At 44.3% G+C, this 15,732-nt stretch overlaps 1 protein-coding gene across 1 annotated transcript in view; it reads right to left on the reverse strand.

Moving 5' to 3' along the window:
- Nucleotides 1–15,732, reverse strand: part of ATP1B3 (ATPase Na+/K+ transporting subunit beta 3) — a 50,408-nt gene that overhangs the window by 17,096 nt on the left and 17,580 nt on the right. The window contains exon 2 of the mRNA XM_038743293.1: nucleotides 7,247–7,375. Coding sequence (XP_038599221.1) covers nucleotides 7,247–7,375 — 129 coding nt within the window. The remainder of the gene's footprint in view (nucleotides 1–7,246; nucleotides 7,376–15,732) is intronic.

Consider the following 15,732-nt stretch of genomic DNA (forward strand, 5'->3'; position numbering starts at 1 on the left):
GGCTAAATAAGGCCCCAGGGTAAAAGAAATTCATAGCTGAAACGTGAAGCACCCAAACCATTCTTCTTCTCTGGTTATATTGCCCAAACCACTATAACACTACCACTCCACACCTCTTGTACCACTGTGCACTTGGAGAAGCAGCATGGCATAGTGAATAGAGCACAGGCCTGGGACTCATAAGGTCATGGGTTCTAATCCTGGCTCTGACACTTATCTGCTGTGTTACCTTGGACAAGTCACTTCACTTCTCTGTGCCTCAGTTACTTCATCTGTAAAGTGGGGGTCAAGACCGTGAGTCCCATGTGAGACAGGGACTATGACCAATCCAATTTGTTTATATCCACCCCAGCGCTTAGTACAGTGCCTGGTCATAATAATAATAATGATGATGGTATTTGTTAAGTGCTTACTATGTGCCAAGCGCTAGGGTAGATAAAAGGGTAATCAGGTTGTCCCACATTGGGCTCACAATTTTAATCCCCATTTTACAGATGAGGTAACAAGCACAGAAGTTAAGTGACTTGCCCAAGGTCACACAGCAGACAAGTGGCGGAGGCGGAATTAGAACCCATGTCCTCTGACTCCCAAGCCCACGCTCTTTTCACTAAGCCATGCTGCTTCTTTTAACAAATACCAAAATTATTACTGTCTTTACTTATGCCTGCACAACTATCTGTTGCACTTTTGCACACCTTCATCCTCTGATCTGTAGGTCTTAATGTCAATGTCCATGGCTGTAAGCTCCTTGACCAGAGGAATTGTGTCTTACTCCACTGTACTCTCTCCCAAGCACTCTGCACACAGTCACTGGTCAATAAATACAACTGGTTACCGACAGTTAGCAGATCAAGTGGAAGGTACCCCAAACAAATGAAAACTACCCACCAGTTCAATGTACTTTAAAATTTCTACTCGAATGATATAGACTGAAAACCTTGTCCCACCTGTTCAGCCAGAAAAGAAAACACCATCCCCTATCTCAAACTAGTTCCAGTTTAGTAATCCAGTGCGCTAGGACCTGGCTGATGTAGGTCAAAAAAAGATAACCAATGCTCTTGCCTTCCCAACTGCCTGGAGCTGCCATCTCCTCCTAAAGCTCGCTGTGGGCAGGGAATGCATCTACCAACTCTGATACACTGTACTCTCCCAAGCACTTGGTACAGTGCTCTGCACCCAGGAAGTGCTCAATAAATACCACTGATGGACTGATCTACCAATCACACTTCCCTTCATCTTCAAAGACCTTTTCCAGGAGGGCTTTCCTGATTAATCTCTGATCTTCCCACCTTGCATCAACTGTCAATTTATCACAGCCAGTGAAGCCCTAATGTATACAGCTGCACATCACTCATATGCTATTTATTTCCCCTAACTGTACTCTAATGCATCTCCCCCCTACTAGATTGTCAATCCTAGGGCAAGAACCCTACCTTCTAACTATTGTGTACTCTCTGAAGCACTTAGTACAGTGCTCTGCAGGCTTCAAAACACTTGGTACAGTGCTCTGCATATTTCAAAGCAATTAATACAGTGCTCTGCACACAATAGGTGCTCAACAAATGCTACTGACAAATGACCATGATGATGATACTAATTTTCTAAGAGTCAGAGGGCTCCCAGGATCAAGCCATAAAAAGGTTTTAGAGAACAAATTAGGAGATTATCCCAAGGTGGCTGAAGCGAAGTGATTTGCTAAAGAGATGAGTAGAGAGTTTGCACAAATGCCCTAGGAGAGAGAAGTATTGGTGGGTAGGGAAGAGAGGAGAGACATAAGCATTAGAAATTGCTTTCCATTCTTGCCTTCTTTTATTGGACACCTGCCCTTGGCAGACAGTCTGGGAAGACAGTCCCAAGGAGGCAACAAGCTGGAAGGACATGGGTATGAAGAGCAACATCCCACAGCTCATGACTGCCAACTGCTGCACTTCTACTCCCATTCTTGCACTGCAGGAGGAAGACGGGGGGGGCCAAGATTGCTGTGTAGAGGGTGGGTGGGGGACAGGAACCCACCCACCCCCACTCCCTGCAGGAGTGATTCATGGGACAGTAGTCCACAAAACCCACAAAAGTCTCTCCTTTGGCTGCTGCAGCCATGACAGGGAGAGGCAGCAGTAAGCTCCTTGTGGGCAGGGAACATGTCTAACAACTCTTGTTACTACTGTATTCTCCCAAGCGCTTAGTACAGTGCTCTGCACACGGTAAATACCACAGATTGGCAAAGGAGTTCTAGATGAAACAGCAACAGAGCAAAGAAAGACCCCCTGCTGTTTGTCCATCTCTTACCCTGTCCAGGTCTCTGTCACACAGGCAAAGTGTGGCTCCTTTACTATTTTTAATAAGTAACAAAATGGCCAGAGGTAGGGAAAGCAAGGCAAACAAGATCTGATCCCGATACTTGGGAGTATCATCGTTCAATGTCTGAAGCATGACCCACATTGTGAAGGTGAGGAGTGCAGCTAGGAATCCATAGAAGACTAGGTAAAACAGCAAGATTAAACACAGAACTGAGGCTCCCATCTAAATATTCAGTGGTATTTAATGAGCACTTACTGTATGCCAAGCACTGAACTAAACTCTCAGGAGAGTCCAACAAGAATAGTAATTACTGCCTGATTCATCCAGACGTGGTCCATGAAGGAAAGGAGAAACAAAGGCAACAATCAATGCCTGCATTACCAAGAGTTGGCCAGGCACCGTAATGGGATCAAAATAGCTAACAGGACTAAATTATGGCCATTTTCTAAGCCAAACGATTCTTCTTCCCAGAATTTTCAGAGCTGTTCATTTGGGTAATTGAGTTCCCAATGTAATTTGATTTATTTTAGGAACTCTTGGGTTCACTGTGACACCAATATTCTTGAAAACAAACATGCTCTTCTGAGATTGAGTGTGGATGTCACAATAATGGCAGCAGTTTTTCACCATTACAACTTCAAACGTGTGGAATGGCTCATAATATTTCTTTTACTTCTTCTCTAATGATACCTTAGGGGCTCTCCTCTCTACCTTTGAGTCCTTTCTTAATCTTTTTTTAAAAATATGGTATTTATTAAACACTTACTATGTGCCAGGGACTCATCTAAGCGCTGGGGTAGATAAAGTCAGACACAGTCCATGATCTATCTTTGAGATGAGCTGAGGCACAGAGAAGTTAGATGACTTGCCCAAGGTCACACGGCACACAAGTAGCAGAGCAGGAATCAGAACCCAGATCTTCTGACTGCCAGGCCTATGCTCTTTCCACTAGGTCATGCTGCTTCCCATTCTTTGGAATGTTCAGAAAAGACAGAGTAGGAACCAAGTTGAATAAGCGTTCTTAGCCACCCTAAATCCAGGAGGTCCCCCTGGACATGATACATCCTCCCTGAGCTCAGACCAAAGCCTGCAAATGTGGGTTCAGTGAAAGGAAGTCTCTGGGACTGAGTGGGAAAAGCAGAAAAGGAAGAAAGGGCTTGTCTGGTTGGCTCAAAATGCCAACCAGCCCTGAACTGAGAGAACTCAGGAGATGGTATGTTGCTATGTGAAGGCAAAAGGAAAGAGAAAAATAAAAAATATTTGAATCTCTCTCTGTCCCCCTCTAGCCAGCTCAGGGGAATGATTTCAGCGCTGACACACTGCTAATCAACTGTATTTACTGAGCACTTGTGGTGTGCAAAGGACTTCATATGCGCTCGGAAGAGTACAATGTAACAGAGTTGGTAGACACATTCCCTGCTAACAGTAACATTAAAAGAGGGCCCCTCCAGTTTCTTTATCAATTATCAATTATTTATTGAGCTCTTACTACGTGCAGAGCACTGTAGTAAGTGCTTGGGAGAGTACAATGTAACAGAGTTGGTAGACACATTCCCTGCTAACAGTAACATTAAAAGAGGGCCCCTCCAGTTTCTTTATCAATTATCAGTTATTTATTGAGCTCTTACTACGTGCAGAGCACTGTAATAAGTGCTTGGGAGAGTACAATGTAACAGAGTTGGTAGACACATCCCCTGCTAACAGTAACATTAAAAGAGGGCCCCTCCAGTTTCTTTATCAATTATCAATTATTTATTGAGCTTTTACTACGTGCAGAGCACTGTAGTAAGTGCTTGGGAGAGTACACTACAACAAAGTTAGCAGACATCTTCCTCACTCATAATGAGCTTTCAGTCTAGAAGGAAAGCCGGGTCCCACTGCAGACAACTTTTTATTAGCCAGGGGCTCAATAACAAACAGTAGCACTTGAGTACAGAAGCATGACAGGTGTTTCCTGCTCTCGTGCAGTTTACAATCTAACAGGGGAGCCGAAAATTAAGAGTAGGATTGTCTGGACTGTAGACTGTCCATGATTTCCTTTATCTCCTGTTCCATGCAGGGAAATCTCAATGCTTACTAATGTAAAGGGGGCAACGGCTTTGAAGTAGATTTTGCTATTTTCCAGCCATAATGGAGAAAGGATTCAGGGAGAGAGAATGCTTCAATTAATGAGTAAAAATGCAGTTTTTGGATGTCTTAACTACCGTTCTTGGCAATCAGAAGTAGGCAAATGTGTCATATCCCAACTGCTACCTCCCTCCCTAGCATCCTTCAAAGACGGGCTCCGAAGTGCTACTCCAGGAGAACGGATTGCCAAGTGTAGCCCAGCATGTTCCAAGCTCTTGATTAGGCCTGAAGCAGGATTTTGGTTTGCTCCATCCTTGTACACAAAGGCAGCTTAACATCCTGTGGGGCAGAGCTTTTCCTTTTTTCCATTTTTTTAAATGCCAGTATCTTCTTATGCAAGTTCGTAGAGGTTCAGAGAATCCTGCTTTTAGGTTGGGAAGTTCTGGGTGGGGGTGGGATAGTAGATGCCACCAGCAAGTATTCTGTCCATCTTTCACTGATGCACATCTATACACTACCTCAGAACTGTAAAATGTAATGGTCTGCAGGACGGTAGATCTAATTTGGCTTCCTGAGACTCCACTCTTCTGCTGAAAGGTGGGGGGACTTCACCTCTGGGGAGCCCTCCCTTTCCACACGATATCCGGTCTATGTGGCATTTCTGGTTACCCCAACAGCAGCACTAAGGCAGGCAAGCAAACAGGAAAATAGTAGCACGGCCCAGTGGAAAGAGCATGGGTCTGGGGTTAGAGGACCTAGGTTTTAATCCTGGGCTCTGCCACTTATCTCTTCTGTGACCTCGGGAAGTCACTTCAAATCTCTGTGCTTCACTTACTTCATCTATAAAATGGGTGCTAAGACTGTAAGCCCTATACGGGGCAGGGACTTGATCCAACCCGATTACTTTCTACTCACCCCACCTTAGTACAGTGCCTGGCTCATAGTAAGCACGTAATAACATAAAAAAAAATAGCAAATCCTACTGAGTACCCCCACAGGGTTATTCTTCCTGGAGAGGAGTTTGAAGTGGGAGTCGATGAGTTTGAAATAACTGCATATGCTTCCAGGAGTACAACCAGAGTCTTGGGATCTTCTCCTATCATGCCTTTCCATTTCAGCAGATTAACTGGCTATTGATCTCTACAGTTTTAAAATCCTCCTAGTTGATATTTTCCCATTTAGGTAGATCATAAATGTATGGTAAAACGCCATCCCAAGGAGATAACTTGGCGAGAGCAGGGCAGGTTAAAAGTAATTTTTTTAATGGTATTTAAGCACTTATGTGCCAAGCACTGGGGTCACGATCCACATGGGGCTCTCAGTCTTAATCGCAGTGGACAGAGCACGGACCTGGGAGTCAGAAGGTCATGAGTTCTAATCCCAGCTCTGCCACTTGTCTGCGGTGTGACCTTGGGAAAGTCACTTCACTCCTCTGGGCTTCAGTTACCTCATCTGTAAAATGGGGATTGAGACTGTGGGTCCCATGTGGGACAGGGACTATGCCCAACCCCATTTGAATGTATCTCCACCCTAGGGCTTAGTATAGTACCTAGCACACAGTAAGAACTTAAATACCACTATTACATTATTAATAATAATAATAATTACTATAAAATGGCTATTATTACTATTATCATTATTAATAATAATTAGTTTTAATAATAATAATAATAGCCATTTTATAGATGAGGCAACTGAGGCGAAGAAGTTAAGTGACATGCCATGATCAAACAGGTCACACAGCAGACAAGTGGTGGAGCTGGGATAAGAACCCAGGTCCTTCTGACTCCCTTCCCTACCCACCATATTTGCACATTATGCACATATTTGTAATTTATTTAGGTTCTAATCCCACCTCCCCAACTTGACCGCTGTGTGACCTTGGGCAAGCCACTTAACTTCTCTGTGCTTCAGTTACCTCATCCGTAAAATGGGGATTAAGACTGTGAGCCCCACATGGGACAACCTGATTACCTTGTATCTACCCTAGCGCTTAGAACACTGCTTGGCACATAGTAGGTGCTTAACAAATATCACTATTATTATTATTACATATTCATCTTAAAGTCTGTCTCCCCACCTCTAGACAGTAAGCTCTCTGTGGGCATGGAATGTGTCTGCTTATTGTTATATTGTACTCTCCCAAGCACTTAGCATAGTGCTTTACACAAAGTAAGCAGTCAATAAATATGACAATGAATGAATAGGCCTTGCTGCTTCTCTAATTTGCCTCCTATTCCCTACTCAGCGTGCCTCAGTGGCAACAGCCCGGGCTGGGGAGTCAGAGGGACGTGGGTTCGAATACCAGATCCGCCACTTGCAAGCTGTGTGACCGTAGGCAAGTCACTTCACTTCTCTGTGTCTCAGTTACCTCATCTGTAAAACGGGGATGAAGACTGTGAGCCCCAAGTGGGACAGCCTAAAGGCCTTGTATCTATGCTGGCACTTAGAACAGTGCTTGGCACATAGTAAGTGCTTAACAAATGCTATTATTATTATTATTATTATTATTATTATTATTATTATTATTATTATTACTCACTGATACAGGACTACTATTTAGAATGTAAAAGTTATTTTACTGCTTAGTTATTTTTCATTCATCAATTTCTAACATGAAGTCTTTCAAACATGGAGGCCTTCTTACAGAAAAAAGGAAATATGGCCTATTTATACAATTCACAATTTATGTCAGTTAACACGTAAACACGTCGGTTAACACGTCCGTTAAAAGAAATTCTCAATGCTCACTTCTGTTCAATCTGCAGTGGAATCCTACGGAAGAGTCATCACATTCAAAAAACAACCACCAGCCGGGCAGATCCCGGATCCAGAACCTGAGCCAGCTCCTAATCTGTACATTAAATTGCAATCCCATTACCTGGGCTGGAAATCTGATCCCGATACTTGGGAGTATCATCGTTCAATGTCTGAAGCATGACCCACATTGTGAAGGTGAAGAGTGCAGCTAGGAATCCATAGAAGACTAGGTAAAACAGCAAGATTAAACCTGCAAAAAAAAAAAAAAAACCAGATCGAATTAGTACAAAGGAATACAACTTTTCCTATCAATCATTTGCCAACAAACAAGCTCTCTAACTATACACACACACACACAAGACCATGAATCCAAGCCTAGCCATGCAGGTAGCCAATAGTGCGTTTGGCTGGGTGGATACCCAAACCAGTGCCCCACCTCAACTATGCACCCCAGTGCACTGCCAAGCCTGGGCCAAAGCCACCCAAACTCGACAGCCGCTGCTTGCACCGCTCTTACTCAGAGGGGGACTCGAAGCCCCACTGAGGATGGCAAAGGAGAGAGAGCTCAAGGGAGCTAGGCCGGGCCAAGCCCTTCAAGGACTGCCCCCACTTCGTATGAAGCAGCAGCAAGCTGGCCCCCCAAAACAGGGCTAGCGCCCTTTCCTCTCCGCATCCTGCTTGCCAGGTGAGCGGAATGCTAAGATCCATTCACATGTCCTATCCCCCCTCGGCTGAAACTGTATCAGTCCAGTAATTAACACTGAGCTCGATTCTCTAGGCAGCCACAGCTAAACTGCAAGCAAGTTCTTCTTTCTGTGAGAACCTTGGAAGGTGATAACCACTCCATCTAATTGGGAAAACGGGATGTGATTCATTTCCAAACTCCTCAGGATAAATCCAGCTTTAATTTCCCAGTTTAGATTCAGTCCTGGTTCCCACTTTCGTTTGTTCTCTCCAGACCGTCAGATCAGACAGAAATAATAAGACTTTGTCTTGTCACAGGCACTGTCTGACTCACTCTATTTTCAGGAACAGCGCAATGGCTAAAGCAATGTCTTCTTGATTCAAAGTAGCAGTTTACCAGAAGCCAAAATTGTGTGTGTGTGGGGGGGGGGGGAGAGGTAGCACAAGGAAGAGTGGTCAGCACAAAGGCACGCATTTTCAATCAACAGCAGGCAGCATCACTTCCCTACCTCAGACCAGGGCCCTGCTGCAGAAAGAGAAAAGGAGGAATAGCTCCCTCAGAGAAGGAAATCACAGCACTAATGTTGAAAGCATGAAGAAAAAGTTCAAAAGCCAACTCGACAGAATAAAATGGGATAAAGGTGGTTTCAAAGTCTGGAAGAGAATACATATAGTCATAGATATATGGAGAAAGGCAGTACGTTAAACTCACAGTACAATAAAGGTGTTGAGTGAGTAAGCCTGCGAGTCATAACCCAGATTCAATCAATGGTATTTATTGAGCACTTATTATGTGCAGTACGTTGTACTAAGTGCTTGGGAGAGTACAACATTACAGAGCTGGCAGATGTGTTCCCTGCCCACAATGAACTTAAGAGTCTAGAACATTTTGTCCATAATATCCAAAAGTCTGGGCCCAACCAGTATTTCTTAAAATGCACACATTTGATATAAAGGGATCACAGTGAGGTGGAGCTTTAATTTATCTCAAGATCAAAGTTATGCAGAACTTTAAATTACTAAGTATATCTGCTTATCTAAAACAGTTTTTACCCCTAGCTCAGGCAACAGTCAACTATGCTTAAAGCATGTAGACAAAAGCACAAATTATAGCAAAAATATCCAGAAAATTAAAGCTTGTGACTTTTCCGTGTCATTCACGTAAATACTCTTTTTCACTGGAAGATTATGGATCTTTCTCAAATATTGTCATCACAGGCTGAATTAAAATTTGCTAAGAGTGATCTACAACTTCACTTGGACAAGATATACAGAAGCAGCTCTATTCCTCTCCCTCTGGGACAGAGAATAGTGGTGGTGGGGTTGGGGGGAGAACCACAAAACCCTTATATATGAATGAATTCACACAGTCGAACATATCACTAAGACCAAGAGTTTGTCGGCTTCTTTTTAAAAAAAATGCTTTATGTTAAGCACTTACTAAATGCTAAACGCTCTTCTGAGTGCTGGGGTAGACACAAGCTTAAACGGTTGGACACAGTCTCTGTCCCCCATGTGGCTCAGTCTAAATTGGAGGGAGGATTTAATTCCCATTTTACAGATAGGTAACTGAGGCCCAGAGGAGTGACGTGACTTGCCCCAGGTCATACAGCAGGCACGTGGCAGAGCTAGGATTAGAGCTCCGGTTCTCTGATTCCCAAGCCATCCAGTTCTGACAGTCCTATTTGATTTGGTAGGGGCAAAGAAGAAGGGGGTAGATTCCATCCCTCCCAGTAGACAGGCTGGTGGTGGTTGGACTGCCCCACCCCATTCCAGATCTGGGGTACTTGGTGGTAGCAGTAGCAAATTTATTTATTGAGCATCGGTACCAAGGGCTAGCAAAGCAGTGCGGTTCCAGACATCGCATTCAAGCTTCCCGGGGCCCAGGAAAGAATTTCAGTAGCTTCCTATTCCACTGAGCTGACTAGCCCCTTCAAAGCGGTGTGTCGATGTGCACGATCTACAAGCAGCAACAAGGTGTGGCCTTTGAAAAAGCCCTGTCTAAGGCTACAGAGCTCCACCAAAAACAAGCATGGGGAGTGGATTTCAAAGCCCACGGAGAGCCACAGAGAGGAGGTTCATTCATTCAATCATATTTATTGAGCGCTTACTGTGTGAAGAGCACTGTACTAAGCGCTTGGAAAGTACAATTCGGCCACAGATAGAGACGGTCCCTACCCAACAGTGGGCTCATAGGCTAGAAGGGGGAGACAGACAACAAAACAACTGAACAGGCTATGTTAATTGGGCCTATCCGTAGGAAGCCCTCTTTTCCCCGGCTCGCTCTCCCTTCATGGTCTATGCCCTTGGATCTGTGACCTCTGGACATTTGATATTCGCCCCACCCCCAAGGCACTTAGACACGTTTTTACAAATTATATATTATACATGCCTTATTTATATTAATGTCTGGCTCCCCCTCTAGACCAGAAGCTCGTTATGGACAGGGAATGCTAATGCTAACTCTGTTGTGTTATACTCTCCCAAGCGCTTAGTACAGTGCTCTGCACATAGTAAGTGTTCAATAAATACCACTGATGGATGGATTGATTGGTTATGGATCACTGTGTGGCCGATCCCCACCCTAGGCAATCAGGCCATAGTGAGTGGGACTAGCCTCCAACATCCCCCGGGGGAATGTCATGCTCAGGCTGAAATCAGGGAGATATTCAGGACTTGGATTTAGGCCAAAGGCCAGGCAGGACTCAACAGGCATGGTTTCATTATTAATAATAATAATAATAATAATAATAGCATTTGTTAAGCGCTTACTATGTGCAAAGCACTGTTCTAAGCACTGGGGAGGATACAAGGTAATCAGGTTGTCCCACAGGGGGCTCATTGTCTTAATCCCCATTTTACAGATGAGGTAACTGAGGTGTAGAAGTTAAGTTACTTGCCCAAAATGACACAGCTGACAAGTGGCGGAGCCAGGATTTGAACCCATGATCTCTGACTCCAAAGCCCCTCCTCTTTCTACTGAGCCACGCTGCTTCCCTATTGTGGGGTGGGCCTCACCAAGCTGGGACTTTCAGATCATTGAGGTGGGGTTTTAAGAGTCCAGAAAGCTAGTGCTGCCTAGAATTCTTTCCCAAACCACCACAACCAATCTCAACTTGCAGAGTCTGCAGCCTCTAGGTGTGGGTTCCCAGGGCAAAACAGCAGCCTAGGGCCACCTATTTCTGGAAGCAGAGAGCAGCGTTCCTCCATCTTCAAAGCCCTTCTGAAATTCCACTTCCTTCCAATCCAGCTCCCGCTTCTCCATATCTAATAATGATGGTATTTGTTAAGCGCTTACTATGTGCCAGGCACTGCTCTAAGCACTGGGGCAGATACAAGGGAATCAGGTTATCCCACGGGGGGGCTCGCAGGCATTGATCGCCATTTTACAGATGAGGTAACCGAGGTCCAGTGAAGTGACTTGCCCAAGGTCACACAGCAGACATGTGGGGGAGCAGGGATTACAACCCATGACCTTCTAACGCCCAGGCCCAAGCTCTTTCCACTAAGCCGTGCTCCATCCAACAGCCACCTAACGCATCTCTATAGCACTCAGTATGGGACAATAACTACTACTGATTGATTACTGCACACGATGGGTGCTCAATAAATACTACCAAATGGATAAAAGTCTTTAAATAGGTAAAAAGGTAAAAAAAAATCCCCCCAAAACCAGGGGCTAGGTTGACAAGTAAGAGCTGCCTGTACACCAGTATTACTCACAGCAGTCTGTATGGGTTGGAAAAGCCATCGTTATGAAGTTTAGGGGGCTGTCACAAGATGGTAGGGTAGAGAAGCAGAGTGGCCTGGTGGATAGAGCACTGGCTTGGGAATGAGAAGGCCCTGGGTTCTAATCCCAGCTTCCCCATTTGTCTGCTGTGTGAACTTGGGCAAGTCACTTCACTTCTCTGTGCTTTAGTTGCCTTCCCAGACTAAGCCCCACTTCTCCTCATCTCCCACTCCCTTCTGCGTCACCCTGACTCGCTCCCTTTCATTTTCCCCATCTCCCCGACCCACAGCACTTATGTATATATCTGTGATTTTCTTATTTATATTGATGTCTGTTTACTTCTACTGATGTCTGCCCCCTTCCCCCAAGACTGTGAGCTCCATGTGGGCAGGGACTCTCTCTCATTAACTACCCCAGCACTCAGAACAGTGCTTGGCATATAGTAAGCACTTAACAAGTACCTCAATTATTATTATTACTAGAATCACCTCTTCAAAATTTGACAAATTCTGTTTATTCTGTCCAGGAGTGGTCACTTTGATTGAAAACATTTTCAAGTGTAAAATCAAAGGCGTGGCTCAATGGAAAGAGCACGAGCTTGGGAGCCAGAGGTCATGGGTTCTAATCCCGGCTCCGCCACTTGTCAGCTGTGTGACTTTGGGCAAGTCACTTAACTTCTCTGGGCCTCAGTTCCCTCATCTGTAAAATGGGGATTAAGACTGTGAGCCCCCCATGGGATAACCTGATCACCTTGTAACCTCCCCAGCTCTTACAGCAGTGCTTTGGACATAGGAAGTGCTTAATAAATGCCATTATTATTATTATCAGGCGACTGACCTTCATTCATTCAATCATATTTATTGAGCACTTACTGTGTGCAAAGCACTGTACTAAGTACTTAGGAGAGTACACTACAAAAATAAACAGACATTCTCTGCCCACAATGAGCTCACTGTCTAAAGATCCACAGAGACACATTTAGAATTCAATGCATTGAAGATTTGAAGTGTTGAAGTGAACTGAACTGATGTGAAGATTTACGATACAAGATTTCCCTTGCTTTATTTACACTGAGTTTTCTTTTTGAGAAAAGGCTGTGAAAGGTTAATCTGGGTAAGGAAGTAATGGTATTTATTGAGAACCCACTGGGCTAGAAAGTACAACAAGGCGCATTCCCTGCTGCCCACAGGGAGTTCACACCAACAGAGTAACACAGATATTCACACAAATCCCAAGTTTGAGACAGATAAAAGGATAATTAGGTTCCAGATCACTTCTTACCAAAAGACAGCAGATGTTTCTATGTAAGCGTGGGCTTACTTTACTCCATTTTTCTAGACTGGCAGCAGGTATACAGGACAAAGGGATCGCAGAATAAAATAACTGCAAAACGCGGCCATTGGACCAACTATCGGGCGCTCTATGGGTTATCAGAAAGCATTGAAACCAAGGGGAATGGAAAAGAAACATTCCCCTTTCCTAACTGAAAACTGATCTCTACAAACAACAGTTAAGGAAGAACACAGTGTAAAAGAATTGTGTTCCTTATTTAACATCAGAAACAAAGCTCTGAGTAATCAAGGCACCACCAAGAGGGCATCGTGTTTAAAGTAGCCCCAGGAGCAACTGAGAGTCACAACTCAAAGCCATTAGCCGGCAACTGACATTTCCGTTCCCTCTAGTTTTTATGTGCACCGGGCACACAAGCAACAATAACAAAAATCTTACCTCACCCTGCTGCCTTGCTTTGAGGTTTCCCCGCTCTCTGTCCAACTTGGATTGATTGGGGAGCAGGGGAGGAAGCAAAGGCCTGGAATACCAATCAAAAGGATGATACAGTCTCCCGGAACTGGTACAAGCCTGGAAGGACAATGCGTATCCTGGGCAACATTTCTTCCCTCTAAGCAGGCACGCTCTTTCTGCCTCGGCCTCCTCAACGATCTCCCTGCCTCTGGCCTCCCCCCGTTCTGCCCACATCATTTTTCTAAAACATCACTTTGCCCACATGTCCCCACTCCTCAAAGACCTCGAGTGGCTGCCCATTCCTGTCCACATCAAGCAGAAACTACTGTCAGTTTAGTTTCAAGGCACTTACTCTCTTCCTCTCATCCATTCTCTTCTCCCACTACACCCCAGTTTACAATCTTCGCTCCTCTCAAGCTAACCTACTCACTGTGCTTCACATTTTCCTCCCTGCCTGGACCTTCCACCTTGCTTCACATCTGATAAGTCACTGCTCTCCCCTTCCTCAAAGCCCTTCTGAAAGCATGACTGCACACAGTAAGCGCTCAATAAATACGATTGATTGAATGAATGTCTCCTCCAGGGGCCTTTCCTGACTGATTTTTCATTTCCCCACTTTATATTCCCTAAAAGTCACTTCAGTACTTCAGTGCTACAGAGCACCTTAAGTCCTCAAATCCTCCCTCTATAAATGTGTACATAATAATAACAATAATAATGATAATGATAATAATAATAATAATAATAATAATAATAATAATAATAATAATAATAATGATTGTGGTATTTGTTAAATGCTTACTATGTGCCAGGCACTGTACTAAGCACTGGGGTGGATACAAGTAAATTGGGATGGACACGTCGGGCTCATAGTCTCAATCATCATTTTACAGATGAAGTAACTGAGGCACAGAGAAGAAGGGACTTGCCCAAAGTCTCAAAGCAGACAAGTGGTGGAGTTAGGATTAGAACCCATGACCTTCACACTCCCAGGCCTCTGCTCTTATCCATTACGCCATGCTGCTTCTCTGTATATTTTTATACTTTATTACTTCATCCTTCCTGTAACATATTTCAGTGTCTTTCTTATTAATTGCTAGCTCCTTGAAGACTGAACTTGTATACTAATTCTGTTGCACTTAGTCAAGCACTTAATACAGTGCACTGCACTGTAAGTGCTGAACAAATACTTATTGACTGATACAGTTTCTTCTACCTAAAGCTCAAGCAATATTTAAATACTTACTGGACGCAGAGCACTGTACTAAAATGCTTGGGAAAGTACGATTAAGTAGACAATTCCCACCTGCAATGAGCTTACAATCTAACAGAGGAGTCAGATATGAGGGAATAGTATCACTAAAAATAATCATGGTGTTTGTTAAGCACTTACTATGTACCAATCACTGCACTAAGCATTGGGGTAGATATGAGATCATCAGGTTCCACATGGGACTCACAGTCTAAGCAGGAGGGAGAACAGGTATTGAGTCCCCATTTTGCAGGAGGGAACTGAGGCACAGAGGCCAAGTAACTTGAGAAGCAGCGTGGCTCAGTGGAAAGAGCACGGGCTTGGGAGCCAGAGGTCATGGGTTCAAATCCCGGCTATGCCAATTGTCAGCTGTGTGATTTTGGGCAAGTCACTTAACTTCTCTGTGCCTCAGTTACCTCATCTGTAAAATGGGGATTAACCTCCCCAGCACTTAGAACAGTGCTTTGCACATAGTAAGTGCTTAATAAATGCCATTATTATTACTATTATTATTGCTCCAGGGCACATAACAGACAAGTGGTGGAGCCAGGATTAGAACTCAGGTCTTTTGATTCCCAGGCCGGAGCTCTTTCCACTAGACCACATAGCTTCTCTGAATTTTGTGTGTGTGTGTTTGTGTAGTACATATACAAAGACATACACACAAAGAGAGAACCCAAGGGAAATGAGAAGACGGAGAAACTGAAGCAAATATTAAATATTGTTTCACCCACGTCTCCTCTGGGAAATTATAAATGTGTGAGGAGCAGGGAAGCAGAGCTGCTCAGCACCAGTGATACATGCAGCGGGGTGATACTTCCACTGTCATATATCATATGCAGCGGGGTGATACTTCCATTGTCATACATCATATGACATCTCCACAAAGCCTTCCCCAATTAAGCATCCTTTTCCTCTACTCCCTCTCCCTTCCACATCGCCTGTGCACTACTGTTTCTAACAGTACTTGTTAAGTATTTACCAAGAGCCGGGCACTGTACTAAGCACTGGGGTGGATACCAGATGATAGGTTTGAACAAAATCCCTGTCCCACACAGGGCTCACAGTCTTAATCTCCATTTGACAGATGAGGTAACGGGCACGGAAGTTAAGTGACTTGCCCAAGGGTCACAGAGCAGACTACTAGGATTAGAACTCAGGTCCTCTGACTCCCAGGCCAGTGCTCTTTCCAGTAGGC

The sequence above is a fragment of the Tachyglossus aculeatus genome, chromosome 1 (genome assembly GCF_015852505.1).
Source record: "Tachyglossus aculeatus isolate mTacAcu1 chromosome 1, mTacAcu1.pri, whole genome shotgun sequence".
NCBI lineage: Eukaryota > Metazoa > Chordata > Mammalia > Monotremata > Tachyglossidae > Tachyglossus > Tachyglossus aculeatus.